This window comes from Macrobrachium nipponense, chromosome 9, assembly GCF_015104395.2.
Source record: "Macrobrachium nipponense isolate FS-2020 chromosome 9, ASM1510439v2, whole genome shotgun sequence".
NCBI classification, from domain to species: Eukaryota; Metazoa; Arthropoda; class Malacostraca; order Decapoda; family Palaemonidae; genus Macrobrachium; species Macrobrachium nipponense.
In genome coordinates this window covers 63,385,028-63,398,052 of record NC_061110.1, presented here as the reverse complement: position 1 = coordinate 63,398,052, position 13,025 = coordinate 63,385,028, and the positions used below count along the sequence as shown (strand labels likewise).

At 39.1% G+C, this 13,025-nt stretch overlaps 2 protein-coding genes across 2 annotated transcripts in view; both read left to right on the top strand.

Annotated features, from left to right (window-relative positions):
- The window catches only part of LOC135218084 (uncharacterized), a 219,276-nt gene extending 215,714 nt beyond the window's left edge, over positions 1-3,562 (top strand). The window contains exon 3 of the mRNA XM_064254227.1: positions 3,203-3,562. Coding sequence (XP_064110297.1) covers positions 3,203-3,562 — 360 coding nt within the window. The remainder of the gene's footprint in view (positions 1-3,202) is intronic.
- Positions 3,563-3,631: 69 nt separating this feature from the next.
- The window catches only part of LOC135218083 (uncharacterized), a 101,527-nt gene continuing 92,133 nt past the window's right edge, over positions 3,632-13,025 (top strand). The window contains exon 1 of the mRNA XM_064254226.1: positions 3,632-4,315. Coding sequence (XP_064110296.1) covers positions 3,632-4,315 — 684 coding nt within the window. The remainder of the gene's footprint in view (positions 4,316-13,025) is intronic.

Genomic DNA, 13,025 nt, shown 5'->3' with positions numbered 1-13,025 from the left:
CTCAACTGGAGGCGACAATGTTCCTGAGGAGGATGTACAGGAGTGCCTGGATGACGATTGTGGTGACCCTGGCTTTCAACTTATGTCTGGATGCAAGATAGCTGCTACAGTTGCTGCTGGTGACAAGAAAGTGCCTGATGAAATAGGTCTATTCTATAGAATGAAAAGAATTTACTGTCAAAAAATCTTTTCAAGCAATGTGTGTGTGCTTTATGTGCAATTGCTACTGTTAGTCATCATTGCAAAACAGTGGTATTTTGACATGCAAAGCTACCACATGCTCTGCATGGTTAATGGAGAGGCTTCCAGTGATTTGGTATTTATCCAAGATCATGACTGATTGGTTCTGCAATCAGTTTTGTAAGGAAGTTATTCATCTTCAGACAGGACTGTGGCATTGCAAGACGTCGGGTTAATGTTTTGTTTCTCATGAACATTGTGCCTGCACATCCTAAAGCAGCCCAGTTGGATAGCCACGATGGTTGTATTAAGGTCATGTGTTTCCCTCTTATTATGACTGCACCCATTGAGCCAATAGACCAAGTTGTTGTTGTTTGCAACAAAACATCTGTACCAGAGGAGGTTCCTGGACGAGGTGATGGTTGTGTTAGAGGGCAAGTAAGAGAAGGGGCAGGCATGGAAGGTTGGAGGGGGGGGTGGTTAGAAACTGGAGAATCTTCTGAGGTATTTTGCTTGTACTATAACTTTTGCAGATGCTATCAACAAAGGAGACCCTCGCCCAATCCTGGACCGTATGTTGAAGGAAAAAGAGGGCTTAATGGACTTTTAGGGGGTTCGAAGTGGAGTATTTCTGTACTCGGCTCATGACTAGAGGTGACAGTGTTCCTGAGGATGATGTATGGGAGTGGCTGGACAACATTGGTGGCTTATGCTGAGTGGTGATAATAATTATAATATGCATTATTAAAAGTAATTGCTGCCTCAGCTGCATTTATATAGGTTCTTCTCTATTTTCCTTATTGTTTTCTCATGTTTAAAGAAGCACAATGAGAAAACGGTTATTAGGAAAAAAAATAAAGAAAAAGCTATATAAAATTAATGCAGCTGAGGCAGAATTACTTTCAATAAAACATGTTTAAAAGAGGGTTTACTTCCAGCATACACAAATTATAATACAGTGGACCCCCGTATTCGCGTTCTCTGGATTCGCGGACTCTCACATTCGCAGATTTCTCTCGGAAACTTTTCCCTGCATTATTCGCGGAAAATTTGCACATTTGCAGTATTTTTCTATGAGAAATATCCACAAATTCCTGGTTTTTTTATCAATTTCATCATAAAATGCACTTTTTGTAATAAAACTATTAAAAATTTTGTAGTGGGTTTTTCTTGAGTTTTAACTAACAAAATAGGCTGTTTTTAGCATTTTTATAGGGGTTCCAAACATTCGCGGGTTCTCACTATTCCAGGGGGGGTCTGGTACGCATCCCCCGCGAATACGGGGGACCACTGTAATAATAATAATAATACAGGCAGTCCCTGGGTTACGGAGGTGTCGGCTTACGACGTTCCGAGGTTACGACGCTTGTCAACAGACGTTATTTCCAGGGTTACGACGCATGTTCCAGGGTTACAACGCCTACAACGCTCATTTGGGAGATGAAATATGACACCGAAAATGGAAAATAATCAATATTTGAAGGTTTTTTTTGATGAAAAATGCCAGAAGAATGCAGTTTACATAGTTTTCAATGCACACCCAAAGCATTAAAAGTAAGGTTTTCTTAGGATTTTTGATGATGTTCCGGCTTACAACGATTTTTGGCTTACGACGCGTCTCAAGAACAGAACCCCCGTCGTAACCCAGGGACCGCCTGTAATATGTTTTATTTATAAATGATTGCTGCTTCAGCACTATTAATCTTGTAGAGAGTCTTCTCTATTTTTCGGATGACGACAAGACATCACAAGAGACGACATCATCAGGAATGTCAAAATCATCGGGAGAGCCCCTGACCCGCGACGTCTGCGCCTCCTAGAAGCGCTGCTTATACTCGAGCAAAAGCCTCCCCTTAATACCACTCAAGAAGCGTTCCTGATACCAACGTGTGTGAGGAGGACGGTGCCCCTCTCCCCCAACGGAAGTACCAGAGCGCATGAAACAAACACCGGACGTGAAGCACATTATCAGAATAATACCAGGGGTGACGTCACTCAGGTAGAAGCTAATCAAGAGGCTCCCAGTGATATCCCCCACCTGAGAAGGTCTACAAGACTCGTAAACGCTCGCCGTATGAGTCACCTTCCCAGGAACCAAGGAAAACTTGACCTGCCGGAGAGGTTCTTTGTACTGTACTCGAGAGCCCGCAACACCACGATTTAAGAAGAAGGATCTCGCCACTCGAATTCAGTCCCTTAGCAAGTCGTGCGCTTGATAACTGTCCTGCGTATCAGAGAAACTTCGCTTGGGAAAGTGCGATCAGGAGGAGGTTCGCAGAGAGAGAGAGAGAGAGAGAGATTAGAGAGAGAGAGAGAGAGAGAGAAGCGCGAGAGAGAGAGAGAGAGAGAGAGAGAGGAGAGAGAGAGAGAGAGAGATGAGAGAGAGAGAGAGAGAGATTGTTAAGCAATAATAAATCAAATGACTCAACCGAATTTTACCATGCCCTTTGGTGCCGTTTGCTTGCCAGTATAAGCAACAACGAGAAAGCCGTCATCAGAAAAATAGAGAAGACTCTCTACAAGATTAATAGTGCTGAAGCAGCAATCATTTTTAACAAAACATGTCTACGAGAGGGTCTCCTTCTGAAATAATAATAATAATAATAACAATAAATAATAATAACTAATAATAACAATAATAACAACAACAGTAGCAGCAGCAGTAACAACAACCCTAGCTTCAATAATAATAATACAGTAGTAATAATACATAATAAAAGTAGCAGCAGCAGTAACAACAACCCTAGCTTCAATTTTGATTGTGAATATATTTGATATCTTAAGGAAAAAGAAGGGTATTATGTATATGACAGTACTCTTCTATATATATTTGTTTTGATTTTACGTGTACACATAGTATTACTACTATATTTTTTTAGTCTTTTCACACTGCAGTTTGTTATATGTATATGGTTAATATTTGTACTTATTTTTCATGGCAAGTAATTTGTATTTTTCAATTTAAATGAATGTGTAGCAAATTATGTTTCATTCTAATATTTAATTAGAACTTATTTTGCAGGATTCTCCAGTGATATACAAGATTTCTCCAGTCATTTCACATGGACCTATTTTATTGCTTCCTCTAATCAGATTGCTAATTTATGTTGGAAATGTCTCTGTGCCTATTAAATATATAAAAGACATAACGACTATTCTAAGAGAGCTTCATCTAGAGGTATCAGATTTTGCCGTCACTAATACGGGAAGTGAAGTGGAATGCTTAACATGGGAAAATCATTTTGGCCACTTTATGAAAGGCCTTCAAACTATGTGCAATAAGCAGGAGTGTACTGACTTGTCAATATTTGTTGACAGCCATGTGATTAAAGTTCATAAATTAGTTCTTAGTTCATACGTGAAGTGTAAAATCTTTGTTTGAGGAGAATAATAAAATCAAGGTGTTGCTTCCTGGTGCTTCCTCAAAAGTGCTCACACTCTTGTTGGCTATATGTATTATGGCAAAGGAATGATCCCATCAGCAAATTTTGAAGAATTTTCCAAACTTTGCAAATCTATGCAAGTGAGTAGACTAACTAATATACTACAGATGCAGCAGTCTGAAACTAAAATCCATGACAGAAAACTCTGGAAAAAAGGTAATGTGTTTATTTACAGTGGAGCCAGAAATTGCGCTCTGGTTGTGAAACGATTACTGATGTTGTTTGATGTAAAAGGTAAGACGGATCTGACATTAGTTGTAGGAAATAAAAGAATTTACACTCATAAATCTCTTTTAGGCATGACCTGCCCAGTTTTTCATACTGTTTTAATGGAAGAGCATTCAAATGAACAGTCAGCAGTACTTATTTCAGATGCAGACCCAATCTCAGTGACTGCAGTAATTACTTTGCTCTATAATGGATCGTGCTTCATAACTAGAGCTCAGATGAAACTTGCAGCTTCATTCTTAGACCCAGGGCTTTTTAAATTGCATATGAGTGGTGACATGCCATTACAGACTGATTCAAGAGCAGAACCAACAGGTTCAGTAGATAGTAATGAAGGTTTACTGTGGCATTCTGAAAATAAACTAAGCTCTCCACAAAGACGTGTCATCTTACAAGATGGGATCGAACAGCAGACATTATGGTGGAAAAACATGAAGTTTGATGAAGATGTGCAGTTATCAGAGGTGAGTAAATGTCTGTAGATTAAGCATTTCATTTGACTTTAAATAATATGTGCAGAGTAAGATAGATATGTTGATGTGTCAGGCTATATAATGGTATATCTGAAAAGATTTTCAGCTTGTACAAAGTAAATCCACTTGTGAGGTATTGATATGTATTTTACTGCTCTGTAATTTTCTGACTAGATGAAGTATAACAGTAACATAGATAATCTGTTGCTTATGTTCATTGTAATCATGTATTTGAAAGCCGTAGTTACCCCCTGGTCTCTCAGATTCTTCATACTTTTTAGATGCACTTAACACAAAGCCTTGACAATTGACATGAAGAATTGAAACTCACACTCTGTACACTAGAAGAGGTTTTTGCTAACCTGCTATCTTCCAAAGAAAAATTTCTATTCATATGTACACACCTTTATACCAGAATGAAACAAACGTACCCTCACCATTTGTGAGATAATGTTATGGTGTTTTTCTTATAGCATAGCTGCTGTTCATCCTTAAGGGGTTACTCTCATGGTCCCTAGAGGGCACCATAAGATAAACCAACCAATTTCAAAGAATTTTCTAGTTGATTTTGTCCTGTATAGTGCACACTGACACTGATAGAGTATAGGACTCGAGGCAAGAGGGCTCTTTCTCTTGTGTACCGCAACTGACTAGGTTCAGTTCCTATTCTCAACCTGCGGATGTGGCAACAGCACATCCTACATCAACTATTATTGTGTCATGCACTCTGTATGACTATTTACTCTGAGTGACTGTAAGAGTCATTCCTTTTGTCAAACCACAAACCCTTAGATCATAATCTGGTCATCATGGAAGTACCAAACTCAGAAGAAAGTTAAGTCCCAGTGAAAAGTTTAGTTTTGAAAAATTTCTTTGCTGGTACCTTATTTCATGAAAGTTGGAAACTGGTACCAATAGTGGCATCATGTCTTCCACAAGGCGAGAATTACATTTGGTTTGAGTGTTCATGGTGCATTCTTATTTAGTCAACAAACAATGTCAATTGAAGTAATGATTTTAAAAGTTGTTTTTGAAGATCATTGTCGTATGATCGTTTATGTTAATAATTATCTTGGACTGCTTAGTAGATATGCTAGGTTACTTCAGTTTTATTTTGATTAATAGTAGCCTAACCGTTCATGTACACTACCGATGGTAGAGGTGTCATTTACAGCTGTAACTGACTTTTGACTCTGCCAACTGCCAAAACTTGGTATTATGCCAACTGCAAAACTTGGTATTAAATACAGTACAGTCAACCCAACTATTCGCAGATTTTTCTACAGACCACACATACATACCCACTATGCAGAAAATTTGCCTCTTTGTGGCATTTTTCACTAAGAAATATTCACAAATTACTGTATTTTCATATTTTCGTGACAAAAATGCACTTTTGTGATAAACTATTAAAATACTCAGGTATAAAGCATTTTAGAGGGCTTTTCTGGGTGTTTGAACCTCAAAATAGGAAGTTCTAAGTGTTTTTAGAGAGGTTTTATTAATAATAATAATAATAATAATAATAATAATTAATAATAATAATAATAATAATAATAATAATAATAATGAACTAAGGAACCTCCGTAACGAGGCTATAATATTGACAATCAAAAGCCCCAGTAGTGTTAAAATATATTTTTGTACAATGGTAAAAAATACAAGGAGAGACTTTCCGGATACTGCTCCGTATCCCTCTTCGTCCTACTGACGGTCAAACAATGGAGGGAGCGTTACAACAGTGAAAAAAAAAATTATATATATATAACTGGTTCAAGGTGGATGGATCTAAGTGTTGGTCAGGTAATCCCCGTTCGGTTGTTTCTGTTGGAGAGACGGCTGGAACGGCGAAGTGGTTGTTCAGGTGATTCCAGCTGAGCAGACACGGATCCATCGTGCCATGACTTGAAGCTGTAGTAACCTCAGTCATCTGGGATGAAAGAGAGGTGGGAGCAACATCAGGGGTCTCACAGTCACCAGACATATGATTCCTAAAATCGTTGACAAGTGTCAATTATTAAAGAAATTGGTAAAACTATCTTCATCAGTGAAGGTTTTGTTCCCTTCAAAAGCACACCCCTTTCTAATAGCAGCTCCTTCCACTAGGCGACAAACACCAACATCCCCACTCTTAAAAATGACAGAGGCACCATTCCAATTGATGTTGTGTCCTGGAACGAATGAATGTGAAACAAGGGCATTATTCATTGCATGGAGTTCATAGGCCCTACGATGTTCAGAAAGTCTTACATCCAAACCCCGCCCACTTTCTCCAAAGTATTTCTGAGGGCAATTGGCACAGGGAATTTTGATAAACACCGGGTGTTTTCCTAACACCATTGTTGTTATTATTGCACACTAACCGATTTCTGATAGTATTTATAAAATTGAAAGCAATTTGAATTTCTTTTTGCATACTATTTGCAAGATAGCAGGTATTTTCCAGTTTCGGATTGTAAGCTATGGATAAATACTTCTTATTTTTGACCACATTAGGATTACCTGCTGCACTCATACCGTAATATATTCGTTTTGCTTTAGAGACAGCTCTTTCTATATGTGAGTGGGATATTTCAGACCCTTAAAATCATTGAAGATATGCTGAAGCTCAAGTTTCTAAAAGTTCGATATCACAAATACGAAGGGCTCTAAGACAAAAGTTGACAATAATATTTGCTTTTACCCTCAACGAATGAAAGGAATAGAAATGAATGTACCCCTCAGCATTAGTAATTTTACGAAACACCGAAAATTTAAACCTGTTACTTATGTTATCTCTAATAACCAAAACATCCAAAAATGCAAGCTTATTATCTTCCTCCAGTTCAACAGTGAATTAAATTGAGGGTACAATGCTATTGGCACGGTCAACTAGCTGTTGTAGCTGTGCGTTGTCTCCTCTGAAAAGAATAAAAATATCATCAACAAATCTGACCCAGACCAGTGGCTTAATGTTTGGATCACAATGTCCTAAAATACTTTTCTCCACAAACTCCATGCACAGATTGGACAAAATGGCCGATAATTTTGAACCCATAGACACACCAAACAGTTGCTAAGGGTTCAAAATTATCGCCCATCTTGTCCAATCTGTGCATGGAGTTCGTGGAGAAAAGTATTTTAGAACATTGTGATCCACACAAAAAACGGTCAAAGCTAATGAGTTCCTTTTTTTGTTGTTGTATTGTACACTAAATTGCAATCATTTTGATATATAATACATTGTAAAACAATAAAAGCAACACTGGAAAAATATTATCACAAAATGATGTACGAATTCGTAACGCGCGGACTTTAAAAAATGTTATTTTCAAAAATTCACCGTAAATCTAAATATTGTTCTAGAGACTTCCAATTTGTTTCAAAATGAAGACAAATGATTGAATATTACGATACTGTAAGAGTTTTAGATTAGAATTGCAGATTTCGACCATTTCGGACGAGTTAAAGTTGACCGAATGTCAAACTTTTTATATATTTTTTTTATATGCACATATTTCGGAGATGGGAAAAGCTACAACCTTCAATTATTTTTTATTGTATTCTTCATGAATTTGCGCACATTTTGATATATGAAACTCTATAAAACGGCTAATATGAAAAGGAGCAAATGTTAGGATAATGCGATGTACGCATTTCGGAGACTTGCGCCCACGAATCGGCGCGCGGAGGGAAGTTAAATATATTTTTCAAAAATTCACCATAAATCACAATATTGTTCTAGAGACTTCAAATTTTGTTTCAAATGAAGATAAATGGCTGAATATTACTAGGCTGTAAGAGTTTTTAGCTTACATTGCATTTTTCAACTATTTCGGTAGAGTCAAATTTGACCGAACGTGGTTTTTTTTTTCTAGTATCGTGATTTATATGCAAATATTTAAAAAAAGAGAAAAGCTACAACCTTCATCATTTTTAGTTGTATTCTACATGAAATTTGGCGCACATTTTCACATACTAAAACTTTTATGTAACAGCTAATTTTAAATGGTGCAAACATTTCGACAATCGCACAAAAAAAATTCTGATCGGAAGTTTCCGCCGCGCAACGTAAGGACAATGTTTTGTTTTTTCCATAAATTCACCATAAATCGAAATATTGTGCTAGAGACTTCCAAGTCATTGCAAAATGAAGGTAAATGATTGAATATTACTAGAATATAAGAGTTTTAGCTTACAATTGCGTTTTTCTACCATTTCGGTAGAGTCAAAGTTGACAGAAAGTTGAAATTTTTGCACTTAACGTTATTTATATGAAAATATTTCAAAACTGATAAAAGCTACAACCATGGTTGTTTTTTAGTTGTATTGTGCATGAAATTGCGCACATTTCCATACATAAAACTTTATGTAACAGCAAATTTAAATGGTGCAAACATTACGACAATCGCACGAAAAAATTTATCGGAAGAGTTACCACGCGAACGTAAGGAAAAAGTTTTTCATAAATTCACCATAAATCGAAATATTGTGCTGAGACGTCTAATTGTTGCAAAATTAAGGAAAATGATTGAATATTACTATAATATAAGAGTTTTAGCTTATAATTGCGTTTCTCGACCATTTCGGTAGAGTCAAAGTTGACCGAAGGTTGAAATTTTGGCACATCGTTATTTATATGAAAATATTTCAAAACTGATAAAAGCTACAATTATGAGTAGTTTTTGGTTGTATTTTACATGAAATTGCGCATATTTTCATATATAATATTTCATGTAAAGGATAATTTAAAATGGTGCAAAAATTATGTCAAAGTGACGAAATAATTTCTGAGATGTGTCACTGATACTTTTTAGTGCGATAAGAAAGAAATTCGCGCTTGCGCGCCTGTGTAGCGATTGTAAACAAAAAACAACGCCTTGAATCCGTGAGCTCCCAGCATCCCCAAGGCGCGGGATTCAAAAAGTTTCGGCTGGTATGGCCTATAAGTATTTTTTCCGCGAATTTAAAAAAAAACTTTTTTGAAGTCGACGTATGATACGTCCATTCGGCATACGGGAGACATTTTGACTCGACGCTTAATAACGTCCATTCGGCGTAAGAGGGTTTAATCTGCAGTGCTTAAGAGCAAGTTTGAACCTGCAGTCTCGCCTGTCCTTATTAGTAATGCAGTGTGCCCTTCCCTCGGGCTACCTTTTTGCCCTCTCCATAGTAAAAACATTTCTTGTGGAGTATGTATACAGATCTTTAACCAAGTCATTCCATCCAGGTATATTACGCAGAATTACCTTTACGAAATCTATAGGCAGTCCTGCCTGAAGCAAGCATAGCGGAGATTATGTTAGAATAGAATTCATTCAGATCTGCCGGTTGAACTATTGACCGCAACCTGGTTTCCGTGGTCGCCCTAAAGTATCTGGGTTTTCTGTTGTTTTTAAAATCCCAGTTACCGCTGGTGGGTGGGGGCGATCAGTTAGGGGGTACACGTAGGGAGGGATCGGGTACTGAATGACACCTGTAATGGGATGTGATCGTCAGCCCATTGCAAGATCATAGCAATATTGCAGGTCATAATAGAATCATGAAGTTGTGGAGATGTGATGCAGTGGTCCAGCCAGGAGGTTGTAATAGCGTCCTCTCTATTATGTACATATGAATAGGGAGGGAGGAGCATTACATCGCTAATTTGGAGAGCATGATTTTGACAGAAGTGAGTAAGTTCATTATAAAACTTTTGTTTGTGGGTGAGAATTAAGATCCCCGATTATACAAAATATGATCAGCAGGAGAATCATGAATAATACTGTCTAACTCCCCTAGGATCATGCAGTAATGATCAAAATTATTGTTATTTTACCATGGCATATAAACATTAATTATTAGGATTTTAGAGTTCCCTACTGTCACTTGAAGCCCCAGCAATCTGTCACTTCTGTAGGTCATCACCTTTATCATATTGTCTAACGATTTGTGCCACAGGGAAGAAAGGCCCCCTTTCGGGCGACCGGCTATGATTTGATCTGTAACTTGCATCGATGAAGTCGAGAAGGTTCTGAAGTCCTTATGAATTGAATTGCAGATGGCAAGGTCATGTGGCCAGAGGAGCATTTCTTGCAATGCAATGATGTCTTTGAAGTTTTTGCAGAACATGTTTATTAGAGGAATGTTCCACTTGAGGCCAAAAATATTCCAAGAGATTATGTTTAATGTATCCATGGCTACTAACGAAGATGGGAGATGAATGCGCTGATCATTTGGGTGGATGTGGGGTTAGCCAGGGGTAGTGGGCAGTCACTCGCTGTGGGGGGTTGGCTGGCACTTGCGGTGGAAATGACCCTGGTTGGAGTAGTGAGTTCTCCTGGGGGTTGGTTGGTCCCAGATTAGGTTTATCTTAAAACTATGATATTAGGTGGACTGATTCTCGCCTTTAAGAACGTTGAGGTGTTGGATTAGGCAGGTAATCCTGTAAGCCACTTTATGGTTACTTCTGCATGGGACTTTGTGTGTGATGAGTGGGTCAGAGCCAGTGAGAAACTTTGCTCTCTCCACTATGGCATCTAGAGTCATCGATGAGCACAGATTGTGAATTACTACGTGACTTCTCTTCTTAGGTGTCGGGCGAGGTGAAACACGAATGTTGGGCTCCGGTCCAACGGCCAAACGGGAGGTTCTTCTCTTCTTTCTGCTTGTTTATATCTGCCAGCTGCCAGACCCCTCATTATTACTCTCATCTGCATCTACGTTGGGGGGTTGGGGGGGGATAGATAGGGTGGGGAAGATTACGAGGGCTGGTAATCATCACTGGAGATCTATCTTCCACCGGAGGTACTGGGGAGAGAGAAGAGGTTGGGAGACCAACAGTCCCCTCAGAACGGTCTATAGGTGAAGGGGGCACTTCTGTTTTGCTGGGAGGCGAGGAAAAACTGGATGCCGCATTCATAGAAGTCTGGTGGCTATCTGTGCGATTGTCTATCGATCCCTGCACTCATTTGTCGCATCCCAGATCCGTGTGAGATTATTTGTTTCCACCGTTTTAAGACTGTCTAGAAATTATTCCTGAAGTCCTTTGATCACGTCCCAGATTCTTGATAATTTATCATTTGTCTCCTCAATTTTTTTCAGTTTTTTTCCAATTATTTCTGAGAGAGATTTTGCCGTATGGAAGGCATTTTCTGCGTGTGGTACACCGCAGGTAGGCTTAGGTCATCAGGCCCCTTTGGAGGCAGATTGTAAGAGTCCATCGGCGTAGATTTCCACCCGAGCAGGTCCTTACCCACTTAGTGATATATGATATTTTTCTTTGTGTGATATATGATATTTTCTTGTGAGAGGACAAGTTCTTCGCGATCGCTCCTTGAATGCTCTCTGGTATCAGATCTTTGCTTTTCGTATATGCAACGTTGATTTCCTCATCGGAGAAGGCATCACTGACAGATTGTATAGTGGATTCGACGTCGGAACGGTTTGATTGGTATTGTATAAAGTAAAGACAATTGTTCGCGAGTACTGAACTTGTGTGTGGGGCACAGGCACCGATAGGTGCCAGGGTCACTTGCGCAATGGTTGGAGGTTGGTTAGATGACATTTTTGTGGTGATAGATTTCTAAGGCACTGATTGGAGCAGAAAGAATATTAGTATATCTGCAATTGCACAACACTCTCCCGGCTTGCACGCCGGTATTACGTGGAGACACTATTACCCATTGCTTACTATAAGAGGTATAAATCACCAAGGGCAAAAACCCTTCTTTTCTGTGAAGAAACGCGAGAGAGACCTTCAACACGTCCGCCCCCACACACTACTACGAATACTACTGCAACCTAAGTATTTGTGGATTTTAACTATTACTATTCGGGGGCGGGGTGTCTGGTACCACAACCTTATCGCTATTCCCATCTGCCCCTTCCTAGGCTTCTGGATAGGGAAGGAAACTTACAGATTTACAGAGGTTAGAAAATTAGCAGCATTAGTTTGTCTGAGAATCCTTAAAAGATGGCATTCAACTGTTAACCCACAGTTGGCTAATCTTGGGATCCACAAAAAGTGCGCTTAAGAAACCTAAGAGTGGTAGTTTATAGGACTTAGGCAAAAGGTTTTCATATAAATTTGAACAAATCCTGCCTTACAGCCCAAGCAGCATGCTTTCAGTGGATGGGTTATTTTGTTGGGATACTCCTCAGGTCTGGGTGTTGGATGCTCTTCATAGCCAGTCTCTTCTCACCAATACTCAAACCGCAGAAGAAGGAAAAACCTGGAAACGTTCCTTGCACAGCCTAGAGTTTCCCAGACATCAGTTGAATGTATGATGGGCTTGTTACAGTTTGCATCTGTGGTAGACCCAATCCTCAGATTGCAAATAAAATGTAAGCACATTCTGGATATTGCTTGCAAGAAAAAAATGCATTCGGGTTTATTGCAGAGTCAAAAAGTTGGGAGACCCTAGCTGGTTGACTTGGAAGGGTCCTCTGGCAAAACAGGTCACCCTGACTCCTCCATCTGTATGAGTGATAATATGCACGGATGCCTCCTTGACATGTTGGGGAGGCCATCGAGAGGATCGTCATGTAGCAGGGTCCATGAGCTCTGAGGAAGTGTCATATCAATTTTCCTGTGCAGATGGCTGTCTGTCTGTCTCTCAGAAAACTGAAACTCCAAAAGGAAGGGACATACATTTGTTAGTCCTAGACAGCTGGACTGCAGTGTCATGCATGAAGAGGTTGGGCTCATGTTCATCTCTTCTGGATACAGTAGTGCTATCCA